The sequence below is a fragment of the Sebastes umbrosus genome, chromosome 24 (genome assembly GCF_015220745.1).
Source record: "Sebastes umbrosus isolate fSebUmb1 chromosome 24, fSebUmb1.pri, whole genome shotgun sequence".
NCBI lineage: Eukaryota > Metazoa > Chordata > Actinopteri > Perciformes > Sebastidae > Sebastes > Sebastes umbrosus.
In genome coordinates, this window is record NC_051292.1 from 13,531,738 (window position 1) to 13,557,210 (window position 25,473).

The following is a 25,473-nucleotide window of genomic DNA, read 5'->3' on the forward strand; positions in this document are numbered from 1 at the left end:
TATGGTATGTTGTGTTAGCTCACCTGGTAGAGCAGGCGTCCCATGTACCAAGGATGAGTCCTTACCACAGTGAGATTGAATCCAACCAGTGGCTCCTTTTATAGTATGTCGGAAAAAATTAAATAAAGTCCTAGTATATATAGTATTTTGAAAAAAAGTCATAGTATAGTATGTTGAAAAATGTCACTTAATAGAAATCTCTGTAGGCTATTATGTATTATTTATATTTGAAACAATCATGCATACTTAACAGTGTTTTCTTCTCCCTGACGCTTGGCCATTGTTCCATTAGCTCTTTATTCACTCTTTACTTTATTAGCATCAATGTGTGCACAGGTAATGTTCAGATGTTGTGATATGGTTTGCTAGAGGTAATGTTCTGCAACTGCATCATTCCAAAGGGATATTCACTCTAAAAAACTCGGAGATTAAATCTTTCTTTATTTGCAAATAGCCAGTAACATACAGTATATACAGAAGCTTACACCTTTGCAGAAATCTCCCAAGTGTTGCCTTTCTTATCATACCAAGATTATTCATATGTAGTTGCAGAGATATTCTCTTCATTTTGGGAATGTCATTTTCAAGCAGGGGCCTGAGCCAGAAGGTTACCGTCTCTACACTGGTAACAGAAAATGAGCAAAACAAAGTTGTCACTCAAATGGTGATGAGCTTTCCTACACTGTGACAAGTGTGTGTGTTGTTCAAATTTTACTAATGTAGTGGCCGGCTAGTTAGCTTGCTAATTCCATTTAAATGCTAAACTGTTTGAATTGAGTGCACATGGGAGAAGTTTGCCTCTGTCAGAAACCTCTTCAGGTTTAGGCAGCAACTCTACTTGGTTAGGTTTAGGAAAAGATAATGGTTTGGGTTCAAATAAACCCTTTCTGGCAGAAAGCCCTGAAGGCAAAGACTTCTCCCGTGTGCAAAATGAGCCGAACAGTCGAGGCAGAGGCAACGAATACTAGCCAATCACAGCACAGTAGGGCGGACGAGAACCAACACTGGGGAAAAAATAATGTGTGGCACACGCCGTGCAGAGAGGACAAGATGAAGCCTGACCTTCGGCTGCATTCGTTAAAAATCCGGCAATAAGGCACCTTCCTGCAGGGTTGTGCGGAGGCGTGTTTATTGGTGCTTTAGAACGTAACCGCCGTGAAACAATCAGAAAATAATGTTTTATTTCTCTGATTCACTGCTTTGCTTTCACTAACGGAGCTCCCTCTCTTCATTCACTCTATAGATTGCATTTTTCATCATTTTAAATAAAGTAAATTATGGTTACATTTAATTTCTTAACAACATTCCACCAGGAGCTACAGAACACGGTGGTGATAACGGCGACTCAACATTGATTTCTGAGGGGAAAAGCTCCACAAGTTGACTTCATGTGTCTGTGTTGAGCCATGTTATGTGAAAACTAGCAGGGTGACACATACACACGTGGACAGAATTGTTGGTACCCTTCCGTTAAAGAAAGAAAAACCCACACTGGTCACTGAAATAACTTGAAACTGACAAAAGTAATATCTCATTGAGAGTTACAGAAATCGCTTGATTGCAGTGATTGCTTCAGAAGGTTGTGCAACAAAATATTAAGTTAAGGGTACCATCATTTTTGTCCAGGCCAGTTTCATTAGTTTGTTTTTTAAAATGATTCTGTTGAACCACAATTCAAAAGCAATGTCTGATTTTCATTAGTTAATTTTCAGTAAATTTTTATTTATTATTACTTTTGTCAGTTTCAAGTTATTTCAGTGACCATTGTGGGTTTTTCTTTCTTTAACGGAAGGGTACCAACAATTTTGTCCACGTGTGTACCTCTGTAATAAACTAAAAAATTTTTTTTTTTTGTTTTACATCAAACATCACATACAAAAGACAATATTAAGGAGCTGACTTTCCACCAAAATCCAGACATAATCTGTTTGTAGTTAGTTGAGAAACTGAAGCCTCAGGTTCAGGTTTTATCTACTTCTTTCTGTTTGTTACAAGCAAATCTGTTATAATATGAAAAACGGCTGGTATTGGTATATATATTGTATATGGTATATATATATTTAGTAGTATGTGGAAATTAACTGCAGAACTCCATCGTTCCACAGGGTGGAGCTGCAACAGAAAGCAAAGCAGAAACATCTATTTAAATGTGTTAATCTACAGTTCTGTTGTCATAAACAGAACTGATCTGCAGAGGCACTTTGGGTTCAGAATATATGAATGAATGAAGACAAAGTGAAACCCAGGTCCAGGTGGAGGAGGTGGTTGAGTGTGGAGCAGAAGGAGTGGAGGAGTCTCAGTGTGTCTGCAGAGACTGTGCAGAAGGACAGAGTCCAGATACACTGATGATACTCTGTCAGGTCCAGAGGAACACACAGGGATGATGGTGGTTAGAGATCACGACAACCTCCACTTCCATCTGATGAGAGAAGAAGAAGACAACAGAAGTCATCCATCAGTGTTTACAGAGACTCCCTTCATCAGCTGTCAGTCAGCATCCAGTATAAAGAGCAGAAGGGACTTCAGTCTGTGTAGCGTAGCCAGCTTCCTTTCAGCTCTCATGTTAACGTATTGGAGTGAACACACTGAGCTCAGAGCTCCCAGACCAGAGGCCTGTACTACGAAGCCAGTCCAACACACCCAGGGTATCTTCTCCTTATCTGGTTTAACTAACCCCTCAACCAAGATCCCGCTAAGCGGTCCTACGACAGCCGTTATCAACTCGGTAAGTCAACCCAGGGTTTCTCAGTCTGGCTATGAGCGCGTTCACATAGAAGGGGCGGGGTTTGTAGCACATGACCAATCACAGACATGGACCAGTCTACGGTCAGCAGAGCGGCATACTTTACAAACACATATTAGAAAAGTTAAACACATAATCCAGACTAAAATTAACACAGTTTAAACTGCCAGATGCAGGAAGGACAGCTGACAAAAAAATCACTGACTGTGTGAATGTGTAAATAAACAGACTTTTAATATCCCGATAGATCTGACTAGAACTAATTACACGTGTGTTCCATTAAATCAATGTGTTGATTAGATGTGTTCTTATAGAATAGAATAGAAGATACTTTATTCATCTCCTGGAGGAATCACAATACTTTAGTCTTATTCTTTCAGCTCCAACCCCGGCGGTGTGAAACAGACTTGGGAGAAAGTAAATAATAAATCTATAAACATAATTCACAGCGGTAAGCAGGCTTACTTTCACATCTTCTAATCACCCACAGCATACATAAAAGTATTGGTAGCAAACTAACCAAGGCAACACATTCAGTCTGAGGGACTGTAGGAGCACGACTCTGACGTGTCTCACTGCAACATACGGCTCAAGAAGCTGATTCAGATGAGTGACTATATGAATATCATATATGAATATATGATAAGAGATCATGTACTGATTTTGTGTTATTGTGGTTATATAAATGTCATTTATGTCCGTTTCACACCGCTGGGTTTGCAGCTGAGAGAAGAAGGCTACATTAGTGTCATACAGGTCATAACAATACATGTGATCACATTAACTCAGCAGAGTACACAAAGTAGTTCTAGTCAGATCTCTGGTGCTCTAGACGGGGCAGTGATATTACAAGTCTGTTCATTTACACATTCACACAGTCGGTGACCTTTCTGCATGTGTCAGTTTAAACTGTGTTGCTTTTAGCCTGCATTATGTGTTCAAATTCTTTGTCTCTGTGTAATATTATCTTATGATCCACACAGTGGAAATAAACTGCTGAGAGTCCTGAGAGCATCATTACTGCAGAAACAGAGAGCTTTTCACTGCTCACTTTAATGATGGATTTACTGCTGCTAGGTTGGTTTCAGTCACATTTCAATGTTTCATCTACTTTTAAATATTACATGACAAATATGTAAATATTAGGGCTGTCAATCCATTCAAATATTTAGTCGTGATTAATTGCATGATTGTCCATAGTTAATCGTGATTAATCTCAAATTAATCACGTTTTATATCTGTTCAAATTGTACCTTAAAGGGAGGAAACACGAACACAACAACATCTTCTTCACATCAACTCTAACACATGATCACAACAAGCTTCTGGCTGATCTGATTGGTTAACTGTTCTCTCTCTCTGTGTGTCACTGTTCTCCTCTCACAGCTTAACGGAGGAAACACATCACAACAATACTGCTGAAACCAGCATGGACCGACTCCGACCCTCTACTGACCTCAGAGTCTCCAGTCTACAGTGTGGACTCTCCACAAGATCAGACAGCTGCTTCACATCTGAATCCTTCAGGTTGTTGACTCTCAGATCCAGCTCTCTCAGATGGGAGGGGTTGGACTTCAGAGCTGAGGCCAGAGAAGCACAGCTGATCTCTGACAACCTGCAGCTCCTCAATCTGAATAAAGAATAAATGATGAAGATAAAAATCACTTTATAATCCAGTCAGATGTGTTCAGGTTTTAAATGTGTAGCTCAACATCACTATGTCCTAATCAATGATCTTTTCCCTAAAATGAGTAGAGTGACTTTGTCATTGTGTTATTGTGGATCATCATAATGTCAGCCTTCTACAGACATCATCCAAATGTCACCACAACATTCATACACCTGTTCATGTCAACACACATCAATAACATGCTGCTGATCTCGGTGTTCATCTATGTGTGTGTGCTGAAGGATCAATATCGATGATCAGACATTATTTGTGGAACACGTTGAAACAATCAGAAACCAGAGAAATATTTCTACTTCATGAAGTAAACTTGATCAATTCAGAACAAATATTCAGGGTTCCTACACATTTTACATTTTACATTCCAGACTTTTCCAGACTTCTCTGTAGATTTTTCAGACCATATTTGACTTTGTGACTCGGGGTTCAGAGGACGCTGTTACAAGACTACAGCCCCCCCCCCCCACCATGGTTGAGATGTCAAACCATTTTCCTCAAAGTTTGCATCCAGCTCTCTTTTCCTCATTTGGAATTGTTAACCAACCAGGCTTTGTGTTTGGGATCATCAAGCCAGCCCTCAGAACACTTTACTCATCGTGGTCGTTCAGTCTACAGTCCTACAGAGAAAGCTGGACGACGTTCTGCTGTCAAACATCCTGCTCTAGGTGAATCACAATGATGCCGCCCCTCTATTAGCACCAGGGACAGACTGGGACACAAACCCATCCCAGGACTTTGAGACGGAGAGGTGTCTTATGTGAGCGGCCGGAGGGCGCGAGACGAAACATTGTGGGTTAGTAATTTTACCACTAATAGAGTTTTAGTGGTATAAAGAGAATGTGATGATGATGATGATGAAGACCTTCAAGACTCTTCATCGTGGATGACACCTCCTCAGTTTGTATCAGCACGTCATCACTGAATCAAAACAAGACCGGCCAGCTGGAACACTGGTCACAGTTCATCACGTTCATGATGTAAATGACTGAGCCAATCAGATTTCAGCCAGAACGAGGATCAGTCCAAATTAGGAGGGGCCGCTCGTCCCCCCCCTCAATATGTAAAGTATTAGATTGTCCCAGTCTGACAGGCAGCGTTCTGCTCTGTGCCGTCTGCCTGCAGTTACCGGTTACTTTTTATTATTATATTATTATTGTTATGTTGCTCATGATGAATAGTTGGCCCATATTTGGCTGCCAAAGTGCCGCCCTAGGCGGTTGCCTAGTCGGCCTCTATGGAGGCGCCGGCCCTGGCTGTGACGTTCAGGCGTAGAGGCAGCTCTGTAGGAGTGTGCGTTCAGTCAGAGCCTACTTCCTGTGCTGCTTTCAACGACATCAAGCTCTCTCTGGCCCGCGCTCTCTCACACAGTAGTAAACATTGTGGCTGCACCGGCTGCTCTAAACACCATGAAAAACACTCTGCTTGTATGATCTATTTATTTTTAGAAATTCTGAATTTGATATCTTAGAAAGCAGAATAGGGGCAACAGTCTGGAAACAGACATGTTTTTCCATTCTCTCTTTTCTTTTTTCCATACTCATCCAGACCTGGAAATGACTAAAATCAAATTCCATACTTCTCCATACTGCGTAGGAACCCTGAATATTAGTTGAGAGGATCTTCTGTATCCAGATGTGACCATTTACCAACAATGATAAACATTCATTTACTTTAACAACTAACAGTGGACATTTTCTACACTTTCTTTAAGAAACACAAGTCTTTTGTGACTGCAGACTAGATTTAGTTCAAGAAACATGAAAATATGAAGAAAAGGAACATTAACAACTTTATGGATGTAAGTTATGTTTGTACATAAATCAGGTTCAATTGTTAATTCAACATATAAGATCTCTAATAGTAACAGAGAGTCAGTGAACTGACCTCAGAGTCTCCAGTCTACAGTGTGGACTCTCCAGAAAACCACACAGGACCTTCACTCCTGAATCCTGCAGGTTGTAGTTGTGACTCAGCTCCAGCTCTCTCAGATGGGAGGGGTTGGACTTCAGAGCTGAGGCCAGAGAAGCACAGCTGATCTCTGACAAACTGCAGTTCCTCAATCTGAATAAAGAATAAATGATGAAGATAAAAATCACTTTATAATCCAGTCAGATGTGTTCAGGTTTTAAATGTGTAGCTCAACATCACTATGTCCTAATCAATGATCTTTTCCCTAAAATGAGTAGAGTGACTTTGTCATTGTGTTATTGTGGATCATCATAATGTCAGCCTTCTACAGACATCATCCAAATGTCACCACAACATTCATACACCTGTTCATGTCAACACACATCAATAACATGCTGCTGATCTCTGTCAAGTCTGGAATTAGAGGATCAATATCAAATCAGACTTGTTGGACTTCATTACTTCATTTATTACATGGCCTTCTTCTCACTGTATCTGCTAGCCTAGCAGGTTTATGTCATTTACAGGAAAGGTCCACATTTGTTCAAGTGTGTCTGTAAACAACAGCCACATGTCATATGTACATTAAAAGAGTTATTGGTGGCAGTAATCATTCCTCCTGTGAAGTGGTCCCTTCATAACACAACTACACTGTAAGAAATGACTTCACAAGTTCAAGTGAAACTAATATGAAGATTCAGCAGTCTGAGTCGACAAATCAAAGTTACAGACTGTTTAGTACCAAATTCCCTCTTTGAGTTACTATTCCTCCTGCAGCTCAACAAGGAAACTGTCAAACACAACATACTGACTGGATACATACTAAGGCTGGGCAATATATCCATATTATATCCATATCTTGATATGAGACTAGATATCGTCTTTGATTTTGGATATCCTAATATCTAGGGTTGTCAAAGTTAATCGTTTTAACGCCACTATTTTCTTTAACGCATTAATGCAATCGATCTTCCGGAGGTTATAGCGGCTCAGTTTTAAAGCTAGAGTGAAGATACTGGTATCATAGGAAACTGGAAAACCTGATGAATCCATCGGTACCAACCATGTCAAACTAGCTCGTCGGGAAGGAGGTTAAATAACGCTCCAAACTTACTCTAAAGTTTGGCGAGGAAAAACTGTCATGGGCATCTTCAAAGGGGTCTCTTGACCTCTGACCTCCAGATATGTGAATGTAAATGGGTTCTATGGGTACCCACGAGTCTCCCCTTTACAGACATGCCCACTTTATGATAATCACATGCAGTTTGGGGCAAGTCATAGTCAAGTCAGCACACTGACACACTGACAGCTGTTGTTGCCTGTTGGGCTGCAGTTTGCCATGTTATGATTGGAGCATATTGTTTTATGCTAAATGCAGTACCTGTGAGGGTTTCTGGACAATATCTGTCATTGTTTTGTGTTCTTAATTGATTTACAATAATAAATATATACATACATTTACATAAATCATATTTGTCCACTCCCATGTTGATAAGAATATTAAATACTTGACAGATCTCCCTTTAAGGTTCATTTAGAACAGATACAAAAATTGTGAATAATTTGCGATTAATCGTGATTAAATATTTAATGGATTGACAGCCCTAGTAATATCGTGTTGTGTTGTAAGTGTCATCTCTTCCTGGTTTTAAAGGCTACATTACAGTAAAGTGATGTCATTCTCTGAACTTACCAGACTGTTCTAGCTGTTCTATTATTGGTCATTTACACAAAAAAATATTATGATATTTGATTTTCTCCAAGTCACCCAGCCCTAATACATCTAACTCAGACTGCTGAAGCCTCTGATTAGTTTAAGATCAACTTTACAGGTCATTTTACACAGAACAAGACTGTGGATTTAGTCCTCATCTCGTAACACTCAGGTTATACGGGGGTTGCTTCACAGACAGAAGGAATGATGACAGACATCAATAACTCTTTGAATGTACATATGAACATGTGAGTATTGTATTCAGATAGACTTGAACAAAATATGAACCTGCAAAGATGTTTCTGATGCAGAATATTTATTTGGTTTTTGCTTCAAATAATTAGACAATGCTGACATGAAAACAGATCACAGTTAGATCTGCTGTCAAAAAGAACGTGGGAATAACTTAGAACCATAGAGACCTCTGATTAGATGGTGTCAGTTCATAATCATCACTTGTGTGCCTTTAAGTTGGTGCAATACGTGTTTGTTGAAGAGTGCTGCACCTTTAGACATGTTCAAATAGAGCGCTACAGGAATGAGTCCTAAAACCCAGAAATGAATTAGCATTTTAGCACTTCCTGTTCCCTCGTCTGGAAGTCAATGGGTTTTTAGTTAGATGGCTGAAATAAGGTCTGTGGTTAAAGGTCCAGTGTGTAGGATCTGGAGGTATCTAGTGGTGAGGTGAGGAGATTACAACCAACTGAAGCCTCTCCTGTGTGCCAAGCGTGTTGGAGAGCTACGGTGGCCGACGTGAAAACGTGAATGTCCCTCTCTAGAGCCATCTGGAGCAGAGCCAGTGTGTAGAGAGTGTGTGTACAAACTACATAAACTACAGTCAGTGAACTGACCTCAGAGTCTCCAGTCTACAGTTTGGACTCTTCAGTCCAGCGAAAAGCGGTTTCACTCCTGAATCCTTCAGGAAGATGTTGTCACTCAGGTCCAGCTCTCTCAGATGGGAGGGGTTGGACTTCAGAGCTGAGGCCACAACTTCACAGTGAGTATCTGAGAGGTCACAGTCAGAAAGTCTGTGATGACACAAAAATTACAAAATATGTTATTATGAAAGAGGACAGTTTATATTTACTTCATGCATTTGATGACTAAACAGTTTGATATATACTTCTTTAATCAACATTTACTCCTCACATCAGTGGTTCAGCTAATCTTATCTCACTGTTTGACATGAAACAATAATTCTCATCACTCTCTCTCAAACCTGCAGACTTTTAATCTTTGTTTTTCTTTAATCTTGCAGATGAAGAGAGAGAACATGTAGTTACATTGAGGCTTCCCTAATGTCCAGTCTGTCAGTGTGATCTGATCCCAGGTCTGTCTCCACAAAGTTAGCATGAGGCCTTCTTGATTAGAAAAGCATTTTTAAAACTCAGTGAATAAGTAATAATAATACAGTTGATAAAGATGACCTCTCTTTGCTAGCTACCTGCTGCTTTCAGGTTCACGTCCATAAATGGGAAAATTAAACAAATCACTATAATATTAGACCTGTACATAATTAAACATTCATATAACTAGATATTTTGATGACTGCATGGTGTTTTGTCATTAACACTCTTTTCTGAGCATCAAACGTATTCAGCTCACAAACACAATGAATGAACCAATGAGGTTGCATTATTTACAACATAATGACATCAGAAAGATGATATCAGTGTATCAGCATTAAAAACATAACATTGATCTTTGGTTTGTATAAGATCTCTTAAAAAGTCTGAATTCTACCATTCTGCTGTTATATATTCATCAGACTGCTGTTATTGGTGGAAGCTGTGTATTTCCTGTTACTACTCTTCTCTACAGCAACAAGAGAGAGAAACACCAGAGTTTCCTTCTGTGAGTAACAGAATAAAAGGAAAGACTTCAAAACAAGATGATGGAACACAACTTGAATTCATTAGCAATAAAATGCACCATTGCTCGATTCAACACACTCAGGGGTTTTACAACGACTATCTTTGTCTCGTATGACCAGTAGTTTACGGTGGCTAATGCTAGAGTTGGGTCGATTTTCGGTTTTGCCGGTCCGGTCCGGTCCGGTGTACGAGCTTAAACCGGTTTGATTTTATGCTAACGACACGTTCTGGCAAAATTAAAAAGTAGCCGACATCAACAACCTGTGCCGACAGAGTCACAGTGCTAAATCCAGCCTGTATTGCATTACTAATAAGCAATATGACAACGTGATTAACGTAATATTATGATATAATGTTGGTGTATAAACAAGAAGAGGTTTGTTTACTAGGAAGGTTCATGTGTTTTTTGGGGTGACGAGACGAGACATGGCAGAGCTGGTCTCAAAGAAAACTAAAACTACAGCAACATGGCAACAGTTTGGATTTGAAGCCAACGAAAGAGATGAGCCCAAAAACACACGAGGTAAGGTGTAATGTGGTGCAAGGCCTATTGAAAGCAAACCCCAGCACCAGGGACTCTGATCCCAGGACCGCCCCGACTCCCCGCCGGATCAGCAAACGTTCTGTTGCTGCCGTTACACCGGTTAGACCCAGCACTCCACCAGACAGCTGATCTTTTGTTTTTTTCATTTGTTTTACCAGGTTCACATGTCGTCTCCATCACCCCAAAACATAAATAAGAAAAAACTGTCAAATGTAACAATTATTAGAAATAAATAGAATAAGTGTTCATTAACTTGACAGCTAGAAACACAAACTACTGAAACATTTTGAACTCAACATTTGAAACAGCTCAAGAACATCTGTGACAAAATACAAATACATATTTATGTAATAAACACGTGGAACATTTATAAGAATATTATATTTTAAGAATAATTTATAGTGTGTATATTTGAAGAACTAAACTAGTAATCTACACTGATCTATAAAGTTAATCACATCTGGACTTACACAGCTTTTCTGCAGTTCCTCACAGCTGGAATCAGTCTCAGTCGTCCCTCCCGTGATGTGTTGTACTTCTTCAGGTCCAACTCATCCAGAACCTCCTCTGACATCTGCAGCATGTAGGCCAGAGCTGAGCAGTGGATATCAGAGAGTTTCTTCTCTGATCTGTTCTCTGACTTCAGGAACTCTTGGATCTCCTGATGTACCGAGTGGTCGTTCATCTCCGTCAGACAGTGGAAGATGTTGATGCTTCTGTCAGGAGAGGTACCATATCTGTTCATCTCCTTCAGGTTGTTGATGGCTCTCTTGATGCTTCCTGAACTGCTCTTTGTCCGACCCAGCAGACCTCCTAAGAGTCTCTGGTTGGACTTCAGAGAGAGGCCATGAAGGAAGCGAACAAACAGGTCCAGGTGGCCATTTTTACTTTCAAGGGATTTCTCCATGGCTCTCATCAGGAAGACATCCAGGGTTGAATGAACATATTCTCCTCCCAGGAAGTCCTTCAGTACCTCTGTGTTGCTGTTTGTGTAACAGTGGAACATGTAGACTGCAGCCAGAAACTCCTGAATGCTCAGGTGAACAAAGCAGTAGACTGTTTTCTGGAAGATCACACACTCTCTTTTGAAGATCTCTGTACAAACTCCTGAGTACACCGAGGCCTCTGTGACATCCAGACCACACCGCTCCAGGTCTTCTTGGTAGAACATGATGTTTCCTTTCTCCAGATGTTCAAACGCCAGCCTCCCCAGCTTCAGAAGAACTTCCCCGTCAGCCTCCGTCAGCTTCTGTGGACTCGTCTCACTGTCCCTCACCGTACTTCTGCTTCTTCCTCTTTGTCTGAACCAACAGGAAGTGTGAGTACATGTCAGTCAGGGTCTTGGGCAGCTCTCCTCTCTGGTCTGTAGTCAACATGTGGTCCAGAACTGTAGCAGTGATCCAGCAGAAGACTGGGATTAGACACATGATGTGGAGGCTCCTGGATGTCTTGATGTGTGAGATGATTCTGCTGGACAGCTCTTCATCACTGACTCTCCTCCTGAAGTACTCCTCCTTCTGGGCGTCAGTGAAGCCTCGTACTTCTGTTACCCTGTCAACACATGCAGGAGGGATCTGATTGGCCGCTGCAGGTCGGGAAGTTATCCAGACGAGAGCTGAGGGAAGCAGATTCCCCTGGATGAGGTTTGTCAACAGCACGTTGACTGATGACTTCTGGGTGACATCAGACACAACCTCACTGTTCTTGAAATCCAGTGAAAGTCTGCTTTCATCCAGGCCGTCAAAGATGAACAGAACTTTACAGACAGCGAGCTTCTCTGCTGTGACCTTCTGTAATGTTGGATGGAAAACATGGAGCAGCATGAGAAGACTGTACTGCTCATCTCTGATCAAGTTCAGCTCCCTGAACGAAAGCAGAACCACCAGACTGACATCTTGGTTCTCCAAGCCCTCTGCCCAGTCCAGAGTGAACTTCTGCACTGAGAAGGTTTTTCCAACGCCAGCGACGCCGTTCGTCAGAACGACTCTGATGTGTCCCTGTTGGTCAGGTAAGGCTTTAAAGATGTCCTGGCACTTGATTGGAGCGTCATGGAGGGTCTTCTTCTTGGAAGCTGTCTCAAGCTGCCTCACCTCATGTTGGGTATTAACCTCTTCACTCTGTCCCTCTGTGATGTAGAGCTCAGTGTAGATCCTGTTGAGGAGGGTTCCACTTCCTGTTTCATCAGTTCCTTCAGTCACACATTCACATCTCCTCCTCAGACTGATCTTATGTTCATCTACAACCTCCTGCAGACCTCTATCTGCTGAAAGAGAGAGACAAGTTTGAGACAAAACAAAGAAACTTATTATTTTCATTGTCAATATGAAAATGATCAACATAACAACCTATAAAGAAGTAAAGGTTATAAAGTCATCATCCCTTCTTGAAGTCAAAAATAACATCAAAGTGATTCTTACATTTATTTTATTAGTTTTTCAACGTGTCGCTCTGCAGGACAAGATGTGTGTTTGTAAGTTAGAGAAGGAGACTGTAGCAGGAAAGCTAATGTGGGCTGTTGTTCAAAGTCTCTGGCTCCTGTTCAGTTCAATTCAATTCATTTTTATATATCATCAAATCATAACAGAAGTTATCTTAAGACGCTTTTCATATAGAGCAGGTCTAGACCGTACTCTATCATTTAGAGACCCAACAAGAGCATGAGCATGCATTGTTATACGACAATGACAAGAAAAAAGTCCCCTTTCATCAGTGTGACTGTCTGTCTGTGATAGAACAGTGATGTTGTTGCTTCACACAGAGTTTAATAGTTCTCCATCCTCATCTATGCAGATGGAAAACAAACAGCATTCTGATTGGTTAAAGCAAAGACGGAGTGCTATCATCAAAATATAAATGTATTCCTTCTGGGTTCAGATTTTCTCTCAAAGGAGAACAAAGGAAGTGATGCAGAGCAGATATGTATGATGGAGAAGATCTTAAACGTTGTCACAACAATAGTCAGTGTATTAAGACAACAAGTCCTGTTTCCAGACATGAAGACATCAGCAGACACATCTACAGTCTTACTTTGTACAGTGCTGGTCTGACTGGCTGTCTGAGGTCCAGGTCTTGTTCTGGTCTGACTGGCTGTCTGAGGTCCAGGTCTTGTTGTGGATCTGGACATCAGCTCGTCCACAGAAGCAGGACTCCTCTTCTTCTCTCTGTGGAGACATTACTTTAGAACTAAAATGATATGTATGATGGAGAAGATCTTAAATGGATTACTCCGTTCCAGTGGACAGCACCTGCATAAACTAGAACTACTGGAAAACTAAAGAAGTCAGAAAGGTCTGACACAGTTTCCCTGTCTTAGAAGTCTTTATTGTTAACACATAAAATACATTCAGGAAGTGACATTCATATCACCACTGACAGGCAGTTACTGTTTACAGTGATGACGCTGCCACCTTGTGGTTTCCTGGCGTGTCCTCTCAATATGAGCGTGCATGAGCAAGTTGCAGTATTTTTCCCATCATGATATTCAGCCTCCAGAATAATATCAATGTTTTAAAAATGTCCTCTTTAATACAAACTCATCATTTTCTGCAGCTACTTCACAGTAAAGGTCCTCCATTAAAGAGAGCTGATTATGTCCTTTACTGATTCACAGTCACTTTGGGCAGCTTAGCTTGAGTTAGTTAGGTTTGAACTGAGGTTAGAAGTGGTCTAAATATTGAGGTAGTCCAGCAGTTTGAGACACACATCATGTAACACTGGTGTCCTGGTGTACCTTTTTTAATGTCAATATGTTTTCTGCCACTTTCTACTGTCAACTATCAAATGAAGGCATGAATTCAAATATTGTAAAAAACAGAAGTGGTACAAATCTACATTTGACCATTTCATGAACTTTGTTTTGTCAGCAGATAGTTTAACACCAGAGATGTTTGTTCTTGACCTTCAGAAACAAGATGTGGTGCAGAGAATCTAAGCTCAAAGGTCCACTGACAAATAGTCCAAAGCTTTCAACTGAAAGCTCTGAATCAATAGTAAGTGGACCTTTGAGCACTTCTTTCACTATATTTTACATATGTAGTGAAAGAACAAACTCAAACCATCAACACATAGAATCAAGGTGAGCAAATAGTTTCTACAAATGCTTTTTCACCTCATGTTGCACAGTTATGATGTGCACTGATTCAAAATGACACCCAGTAGGTCATAACAGCTGATTTTAGGAGAAGTCAAATAAACAAAACATTATGAGGACAAATATGAGAAAATTATTTAAACATTTGAAGCACATTCTTCCAGATTTTGAATAGTCGCAGATCTTTAGACCATTTCACAGCTGTAAAAGTAAACATTCCAGATGTGTCCCCGTTTATTTCCTGTTGCAGTGGATCTGAATGACATCAGCTGACAGGAAGTAAACATGGACCCTAAGCTGTGTAGCAATGAGATTCTGTTGAACCGGCCTCTACAGCGACTTATATGAATATTTTCTTGAAGTGTAAATTGTGAAATGGAGGTTCTCAGGTGTTTTGTTACAGAAATACAATCAGTAGTTTGTGGCTCTAAAACCCAGACTAAGATCCATCTTAGTTTGAAACAGTATCTGCACTAATAGTTCTGCATCAGGAATATAAATCTGTTAGCAGAACATTTAGTCTTCATCCTCAATGCATCATCATCCATCAGGTCAGTGCACAGTAGAAACAGTCTCTTACTTTGTGTCTGAGGGTCCAGGTTCATTACTGAAGTTCGGAGGAATCCATATGAATGACCGGTCACTCTTCATAGACAGACAGCTGGGTACTGGAGACTCTGCTCTCTGTCTGGACTGAACTCTGCAAACACCAAGATGATTTTATTCACATCACATGAATCCTTGATAAATTCTCTGATGACAAAGACATTTCAGTTTCTAAATACACAAACTACTGCTACTGTCAATAATGTGGTTTAAAGTTTGTATTAGTCCTCTTAGATTACAGCTGTTCTGGGTGACTGACAGCTGTCACAGATACGAAGAGGAAGAATGCACTAATTCATTCTCTTTGTGTCACCAACAGTGTGTTAAACTTCACTTAGTAAATACATTTAGTAGAAATGTTATATACAAACACACAATCAACTAAATCATGGCATTGGCATGGCATCACTTTGTTTTATATCATCCTGTATCTTCCCAGTGGTGTTCCTTATGTATTCAAATCTGAACTCTACGTACGTATGTTTTAGCATCGAAATGCTGTTTTCCCTTCAAGACCTTCTAAAAACGTTCTCCCAAGTGACCTGACGTAGGTTTCTACATGATGACACTGCTACATGTACAGTATATATACATCCTTATAGTCAGTGTATTAATACAGTATATATACATCCGTGGACAAAACTGTTGGTACCCTTCCGTTAAAGAAAGAAAAACCCACAATGGTCACTGAAATAACTTGAAACTGACAAAAGTAATAATAAATAAAAATGTTATGAAAATGAACTAATGAAAATCAGACATTGTTTTTGAATTATGGTTCAACATAATCATTTTAAAAAACAAACTAATGAAACTGGCCTGGACAAAAATTATGGTACCCTTAACTTAATATTTTGTTGCACAACCTTTTGAGGCAATCACTGCAATCAAGTGATTTCTGTAACTCTCAATGAGACTTCTGCACCTGTCGACAGGTATGTTGGCCCACTCCTCGTGAGCAAACTGCTCCAGCTGTCTCAGGTTTGAAGGGTGTCTTCTCCAGACTGCATGTTTCAGCTCCTTCTACAGATGTTCAATAGGATTTAGATCAGGGCTCATAGAAGGCCACTTCAGAATAGTCCAATGTTTAGTTCTTAGCCATTCTTGGGTGTTTTTAGCTGTGTTTTGGGTCATTATCCTGTTTGAGGACCCATGACCTGCAACTGAGACCAAGCTTTCTGACACTGGGCAGCACATTTCGCTCCAGAATGCCTTGATAGTCTTGAGATTTCATTGTACCCTGCACAGATTCAAGACACCCTGTGCCAGATGCAGCAAAGCAGCCCCAGAACATAACCGAGCCTCCTCCATGTTTCACATTAGGTACAGTGTTCTTTTCTTTGGATGCTTCATTTTTGCGTCTGTGAACATAGAGCTGATGTGACTTGCCAAAAAGCTCCAGTTTTGTCTCATCTGTCCAAAGGACATTCTCCCAGAAGCTTTGTGGCTTGTCAATATGCATTTTGGGAAATTCCAGTCTCGTCTTTTTATGATTTGGTGTCCTCCTCGGTCGTCTTCCATTAAGTCCACTTTGGCTCAAACAGCGACGGATGGTGCGATCTGACACTGATGTACCTTGACCTTGGAGTTCACCTCTAATCTCTTTGGAAGTTGTTCTGGGCTCTTTGGTTACCATTCGTATTATCCGTCTCTTCAATTTGTCATCAATTTTTCCTCTTGCGGCCACGTCCAGGGAGGTTGGCTACAGTCCCATGGACCTTAAACTTCTGAATAATATGAGCAGCTGTAGTCACAGGAACATCAGGCTGCTTGGAGATGGTCTTATAGCCTTTACCTTTAACATGAAGGTCTATAATTGTCCTTCTAATCTCCTGAGACAACTCTCTCCTTAGCTTTCTGTGGTCCATGTTCAGTATGGTACACACCATGATACCAAACAGCACAGTGACTACTTTTCACCCTTTAAATAGGCAGACTGACTGATTACAAGTTTGAAGATACCTGTGATGCTATTTACAGGACACACCTTAGTTTAACATGTCCCTATGGTCACATTATTTTACATCTTTTCTAGGGGTACCATCATTTTTGTCCAGGTCAGTTTCATTAGTTTGTTTTTTAAAATGATTCTGCTGAACCACAATTCAAAAACAATATCTGATTTTCATTAGTTAATTTTCAGTAAATTTTTATTTATTATTACTTTTGTCAGTTTCAAGTTATTTCAGTGACCATTGTGGGTTTTTCTCTCTTTAACGGAAGGGTACCAACAATTTTGTCCACGTCTGTACATCCTTATAGTCAGTGTATTAATACAGTATATATACATCCTTATAGTCAGTGTATTAATACAGTAACTTAGATGATGGTCAGCGTGCTCCCAGTTAGGAGAAGCAGACAGGAGTACCGTCAGGAAGCTAAGCGATGTACTGCTGTGGACGCCACGTTAGTTCAGATTAGAAAGTCACACAATAACACAAACTAACTAACCGATGGATGCAGCAGTAGACCAGCTACTCCTGTGTTCTGAGAGGGAAAATGACTGGTTTTGTGAATGGAGTCTGGTGGCTTTGAAGAGAGCGATATAACGGCTTCAGTTCCCGTCAGAAAGGGCTGTCTGATGGAGAGGTAAAGCAGAGAAAATATTCTAAATATAGCGTACACCTGAACGAATATTTGTTTGTTTCTTTTAGATGGCTAAAATACGTTTTTCTGCTGCTCCTGTCCACAGCTGCTTTACCTCTCCATCAGACAGCCCTTTCTGACGGGGAACTGAAGCTGTTATATCGCTCTCTTCAAAGCCACCAGACTCCATTCACAAAAGCAGTAATTTGACTTCCCAGAACACGGGAGTATACGTACAACCCCACTTCAAAGAAGCTGTCATAACAGCTGATTTTAGGAGAAGTCAAACCAACACAGTATTTTGAGGACACGTGAGAAAATGAATTACACATTTGAAGCTCATTCTTTCACATTTTGAATAGTTGTAAATCTTTACAGTGACTTCAACGTTCAGGCAGAAATATGAATATTTTCTTGAAGTGTAAATTGTGAAATGGAGGTTCTCAGGTGTTTTGTTACAGAAATACAATCAGTAGTTTGTGGCTCTAAAACCCAGACTAAGATCCATCTTAGTTTGAAACAGTATCTGCACTAATAGTTCTGCATCAGGAATATAAATCTGTTAGCAGAACATTTAGTCTTCATCCTCAATGCATCATCATCCATCAGGTCAGTGCACAGTAGAAACAGTCTCTTACTTTGTGTCTGAGGGTCCAGGTTCATTACTGAAGTTCGGAGGAATCCATATGAATGACCGGTCACTCTTCATAGACAGACAGCTGGGTACTGGAGACTCTGCTCTCTGTCTGGACTGAACTCTGCAAACACCAAGATGATTTTATTCACATCACATGAATCCTTGATAAATTCTCTGATGACAAAGACATTTCAGTTTCTAAATACACAAACTACTGCTACTGTCAATAATGTGGTTTAAAGTTTGTATTAGTCCTCTTAGATTACAGCTGTTCTGGGTGACTGACAGCTGTCACAGATATGAAGAGGAAGAATGCACAGATTCATTCTCTTTGTGTCACCAACAGTGTGTTAAACTTCACTTAGTAAATACATTTTAGTAGAAACTTTAAAATAGAAACACAAAATCAACAGAAAACATGGTATTGGTAGAGGAAAGTGAAAATGAGTCCTATAAATGAGTTAGTAGCAGCTCTCTTACTTTGACTCTGAGGGTCCAGCTTCATTACTGACATGTAGAGGACAACCTTTGGACCCGCCACTCTTCAGACAGCCAGAGACTAGAGACTCTGCTCTGTCCTCCTCTTCCTCCACACAGTCAATCATCTTCTGATCTGAAGTCAGTCTGAGAGGTTAAACATTAACGCTGACAGTGACCATGTACAGGAAACAAGTTCGTACAAGAGTCACAGACAAGACTGAGAGAACAGGAGGTAACACACAACCTCTCTCTATCACACACTCACACACACACACACACACACACACACACACACACATACACACTGTATACAGTATATTAAAACCACCCAGCACTCCACCTGGTCACTTCTCTTTAACTCTCTGCTTGTTTTCTTGTCTTACAGCAGGTTTAATGAGGATTATTCAGCCAATCACGACTTTGTGTTCTCAGATGAATCAAACTGTTGAGTTCATTCTAACATTTCTCTCCTCTACAGTCCACAGGGAGGAAACTGACTCAGACACTTTAACAGTAAACTAATAAAATGTTGGATTAACACTCACCCTGCTTCAGTCTTCAGTCGTCACCTCTCTGTGCCGTTGACACAAAATGGAGTCTGGAATAACTGACTGTGAACATGAACAGGAAACAAGTTTCACAGGCAAGACTGAGAGAACAGGAAGTAACACACAACCTCTCACCCACCCACAACCACACACACACACACACACTCACACACACATAGTATACAGTATACAGTATAATAAAACCACCCCATGGATTAACACTCACCCTGCTTCTATCTTCAGTCGTCACCTCTCTGTGTCGTTTTCTCAGAATGGAGTCTGGATAACAAACTGCACACTTTCACTTTCATGCTTCCTCCCTGATCTCATCCAGGACTATAGAAGGAGGATGGGTCACCGGTCTTGGTGTAGGGTATAACGCATGCGCAGTGTAACTGAAGCTGCGGTCGTGCAGGCCAGATTCTACTGCGCATGCGTACTACTCTCAAAGATATGACGCGTGACACGGAATCCTTTCTATAGGCCTTGTTCTCATGAGCCTGGATCACATAGTCAGTGTTGCTCCTCCCCTCTCCATTTACAGGAAATCAGCTGAGTTCATCTGTGACTGTGGGTGTGTGTGTTCATCAGAATCTCTCTTGGCTTGAAAAGGCTGAATGAACCCTCTGAGACCCACAATAGTCCAGTTTTAGTCTTTTTTAGGGGGGTACCGGGGGTCTTTAGGGGGAAATAGCAGGTCAGCAGTAGATGTCACATAGAAGTGGTGTACATCATCTGAAAGCACTGAGTGTCAAGTTGTTCCAGTCATTAATCAGAAATACTCATTAATTAATTACAATAGAAAGTGTATCAGGGTTTAGAACATTATGATAGAAGTATATGATGGTCATCCCCATGCTCTATTATGTCTCATACTGCACGGACTACAGGACAGGTGATACTCCTGTGATACTCCTGTGATACTCCTGTATACTCCTGTGATGCTGATGATATTAGATAACAGGTGGTCGACACACACTGCATATACATTATTAAGTAGATAGACCCACAGTAATATATACTGCAGGCATACACTGTACCAGAGCCTCAGCTGTTCTTCCACTGTTTCACTTCACTCTGAATTGTTCCATACATTCCAGCAGGATGACATGATGGATTCTACTACATACTGCTAGTTTCTATTTCCATGACTCTGCCTCTTCTGTGATGGACTTCTTGTTGTTCAGTTGTTGGATGAGACTCTAAAGAAGTCGTTTAACTAGATTAGCCTTATTCTGCTATTAAACCTCGATGCTGTTTGACTGAAAATATCTCAACACAAATCTCAAAATACATTTATTGCACTGTAAACACAGTAAAAGGACAGTCATGTCTATGGTAAACACAGTGAAAGGACAGTCATGTCTATATATGTCTATGCTCGTACAGGGCTGAATAACAGCACAGTCGCTGACATACCAAAGCCACTACCACCATCTACTGGCAAACACAGACTATTGTCTTAAAACTACTTGACACTAAAGCAGGGGAGTTTACTGTCCTTACTATTGTCTTTTAAGTGACACCAAGCGCTTTAAAAATGATAATAATAATGAAAATAATTAAAAATAATCATGGTGGGGGGACCAAAATAATGACACACAGGTAACAACTCAGTATTTCTGGGCACAATCCTTATTACTAAAATGTCCAGGGTGCCACACATGCTACTAAACTTGACTGTTTTCATGTCAAAACAAAATAAGTTTGTATTTCATGCACATTGTAGCAATTAAATCTACCTGCTCCTGCTGCAACACACACAACCAATGAGCAAACCAACAGCACAGAGCAATGACAACCTGTTGAGGACATCTGAGCTCTACCTGGAACTGCCTGTTAGTCCACAGATAAGGCAAGGCAAGGCAAGGCAGCTTTATTTGTTTAGCACATTTCAGCAACAGGGCAATTCAAAGTGCTTTACATAAACATTCAAGAACATTGCGACAAAGTGCAAAAGAAAAATAAGACATAATTAAAACAGTTATGAAAACATAAAAACATGAAAGATTAGAAAATAAAAACAAGCAAAAAATAAAAGCTAGGATAGAAACTAAAATAGAATATTACACACAAGAGTAAAAGCTCTAGTGCAGTATATAAGATCATTATCTGGTTTAATAAAAGGCAGTAACAAACAGGAACGTTTTAAGCTTTGATTTAAAGAACTCAGAGTTGGAGCGGTCCTGCGGTTTTCTGGGAGCTTGTTCCAAATATTTGCTTGAAATATATTTATAGGTAAATATTGGGGTAATTTGGCAGTAATTCCAAAGAAATGTCAAAATGACTTGCTAATTATTACCTAATTACCATGAAATTTGTGGATCTGTAAAATGAAGTGTTACCATATATTTAATTTAGGCTTTAGAATTGCTTTTTAAAAATAATATTTCTTAATATAAGGAAAAGCCTGTCTGCCATGGTGGGAGCTAGACTTGATATGTTCACCTGCCACAGCCAACATTTACCCTGTTATCTGGCAGGTGGCAGGTGATCATTTCATTCCCTGCACACAGTCCTCTTCTTCTTCTTCTTCTTCTCTCGGTTTCTGGCGGATCGCAACCAACTTTAAGGTGCATACCGCCACCTACTGTACAAGAGTGTGTAACATCATGTCATTTGCTCTTTACTCCTACTCTTAAATTCTATCCACCAATCCTGTGTCTCTTAAGAACATTAATAATGCCTTCCTGGTGCCTTCAACCCCCTCACCCTCTGTTCCCAGTATCCCCATCAGATCCCAATCCCGTCCCTCCTCTCTGATCTTTTTCTTTCAGCCTCATACTTTTTACATTGAATTAGGATATTCTCCACATTTTCTTTAACACCACAATCCCCACACTTGTCACTGTTCCTTTTCCCCATTGAAGCCAAAGTGCCATTAAGACCTGTGTGATCCAGTCTGAGTCTTGTTATGATGATTTCTTCCCTTCTGTTCCTTTCTTTATACGTCTTTGTTATGACCGACTTTTGTATTTTGAAATATCTCCTTCCTTTCTGGTCCTCCTCCCATCTTTTCTGCCATATCTCAACTCCTTTCCTTTTAATCACAGCTTTTCCTTCTCCTTTCCCAAGTAAAACTGGTTCTGTAATGTCTTTTTGCAGTGAACTTTTTGCTAGTTTATCTGCAAACTCATTTCCTTTCAGCCCCTCGTGTGCTGGAACCCAACAGAATAATACATCTATACCCCCTCTGTGTAGTCTTAGCAAGCTATAGTACAATTCAATGATTAGATCTTGCCTTACAGCTTTTGTTGAATGTATACTTTCCAAAACAGCTTTTGAATCCGTGCATATCACCACTCTGTCAGGTCTGACCTCCTCAACCCACTGCATTGCAATGATGATTGCCACTATTTCTGCTGTGTACACTGATACCTGGTTTGAAATTCTTTTGGAAATAGATATTTTAAATTCTGGAATATATATACCAACTCCCACACACTCCTGTTTATTTTTGGATCCATCTGTATATATTTTGAGATCATTATTATAGCTGTTCCTTAGGTACACACTTGTTTTAACTCCCACTTCATTTACTTGCCATTCCCTTTTCTTTTCAATGATACTCGTGTCTGTTTTAACTTCTGGGAGCAGCCAGGGGGGTACGCTGCTTATTGGTGTGGACCTGGTGAACTCTAAAGCCTCTAATCCATATGTCCGCATTTTTTCTTCCATTGTCCATCCAAATCCATACCCTTGAAACTTAGAGTATTCCCAACAGTTTTGTAATGTTACCTTTGTAGGATTTTCTTCTCCGCTTCCTTTTAACCTGACCCAGTATGCTAGAGCTAATTTCTCTCTTCTTAATTCAAGTGTAGTCTCTCCTGCTTCAATTAATACTGCATTAATGGGTGTTGACTTGATAGCTCCGATACATAACCGTGATGCTCTACACCAGTGGTCTCAAACTCAATTTACCTGGGGGCCGCTGGAGGCAGAGTCTGGGTGAGGCTGGGCCGCATCAGGTATTCCACAAAAAAAGCTTTGTTAAAAAAAAAACAATCTTCTCAAACGTCATTATTAACAGTTCTTTAACTTGAATGGGTTCTTCTGAACATGAACGGTTCTTCTGAACATGAACTGTCCTGAACATGAATGGAACATTGAAGAACATGAACGGTTCTTCTGAACATGGCCTCTATTGCGTCTCCCACTTTTCCTGAAATTGTCTGTGCTCGTCACCAACCTTTCTCTTCACTGCAGGCTTTGAAAAAGACATGATATATGTGTGACAAGATATATATTCATTCCACTTGGTGTCACTCCACAATAAAGTTGTGCCTGCTGTGTTTGTGTTGCTCTGCAATTACACCACCAAACCGCTAGTTGGCGGCGGCGTCTCTATGAGTTTCCTTCTTCTTCTTGTACTACAAACAGAAACTGAGCGGAGTTGGAGCTAATAACTGTTGAACCACAGAACCTTTACTGACATTACTGCAACGCCGAAAAGAGAACATATATCTGAGTGGATTTGTGTGAACAAACATTGAAAAGATGGAGGCAGAGAGAAGTAGAACTTGGTCCTGGCCGCTCAGCATCGCTGAGAGACTGGACCAATCATAGCTGTTTCGGTCTGCGTCGCCGCGACGTGTAGTTACATGTCTGGAGAGGTGGAGTCAGGCTACGGCGTCGATTCAACGCAGAAGTATAAATCAAGCTTTAATCAAGCTTATGCGATGTTACACGGGCCGCCATAGTTGTTGTGAAATGTTTCTCTGCTTGCATCAAGCCCGGCTGATTGCCCGCCCCCGGGAGCCATATACCCCGCTGTGATTGGTAGGTTCGTTCAGCTCGGGCTCGCGCAACAAAGGAACCTTCCACGGCAAACTGCCATTCACATAGAACTCGCGGGCCGAGGGCGCGTGGTTAGTTCAGTTGGTAGAGCGGGCGCCCATGTAACAAGACTTGGTCGTGAAGGCGGCGGCCCGGGTTCGAATCCGGCCTGTGGCCCTTTCCGCATCCACTCTCTCTCTCCCCCCTTTCCAAGACTCTATCCACTGTCCTGTCAATAAAAATGAAAAAATGCCCCCAAAAAAAAAATTTGCGGGCCGCACTAACATTAAACTTTCATATCAAGGTGGGGGCCACAAAATATCGTCTTGCGGGCCGCAATTGGCCCGCGGGCCGCGAGTTTGAGACCCCTGCTCTACACTGTACTCTATCCACTTTTTGTAATAATGTCTTTGCTGCTGCTTCATAAACTATACAACTATAACCTATTGTTGATCTCATGATCGCCCTATATATGTCAATCAATGACTGTTTATCTGCCCCCCAGTTACATCCAGCCACAGCTCGTAGTCAATTTATTACTTTTTTGCATTTTGTTTATATGAACATGCCATGTATATTTACTGTCTAACCATAGACCCAGATATTTGTATTCATTCACCCTCTCCATCAACTGACCATATAATGTTAAATTCTCAGTATTAATGTTTCTCTTTTTTGTAAATATATAACATGTTTAATTTGTTGACATTTTGAATCCCCACTCATATGACCATTTCTCCACTTTCCCTATTGCTTTCCTTATATTTTCCATCACATATGGCACATTTCTTCCCCTCATCCATATTGCCCCATCATCTGCATATATCGCTGATTTGAAGCATCCATCTAAATTTTCAAATATATCATTTATCATTATGTTAAACAACACCGGGCTGATTGCACTCCCCTGGGGGATACCATTTTCTATATTGTAGTCCTTAGATACTTCTGTTCCAACCTTGACTTTAAATTTCCTGTCTGTTAAAAAGTCCATTACCCAATTATACAACCTCCCTCCAATACCCATTTGACCTATCTTGATAAGCAGCCCTTCCCTCCACATAGAATCATATGCTTTTTCTATATCAAAATATACTATTGTCATCACCTCTTTCATTTTCAGTGTCTTTTCTACCTCATTAGTTACTCTAACTAGAGCATCTATTGTAGATCGACCTTTTCTAAAACCACACTGAACATTACTCACTAACCCTCTCTGTTCCAAAACATACATTAATCTACGTACTATTATCTTCTCCATCCATTTGCATAAGTGAGAT

General features: G+C 40.5%; 1 protein-coding gene and 2 long non-coding RNA genes across 3 annotated transcripts in view; 1 reads left to right on the forward strand and 2 right to left on the reverse strand.

The window, feature by feature from the left end:
• Positions 1-25,473, reverse strand: part of LOC119483763 (NACHT, LRR and PYD domains-containing protein 12-like) — a 542,841-nt gene that overhangs the window by 412,903 nt on the left and 104,465 nt on the right. Inside the window, exon 3 of the mRNA XM_037762204.1 lies at positions 18,391-18,510. Within this exon, the coding sequence (XP_037618132.1) occupies positions 18,391-18,510 (120 nt within the window). The remainder of the gene's footprint in view (positions 1-18,390; positions 18,511-25,473) is intronic.
• LOC119483882 lies at positions 1,186-17,947 on the forward strand. The gene is made up of 3 exons (XR_005205840.1): positions 1,186-1,328; positions 7,043-7,047; positions 17,936-17,947. It is a non-coding gene; the product is annotated as an uncharacterized LOC119483882 (long non-coding RNA).
• Positions 1,850-4,258, reverse strand: LOC119483859. The gene is made up of 2 exons (XR_005205817.1): positions 4,200-4,258; positions 1,850-2,419 (listed from the first exon to the last, which is right to left on the reverse strand). It is a non-coding gene; the product is annotated as an uncharacterized LOC119483859 (long non-coding RNA).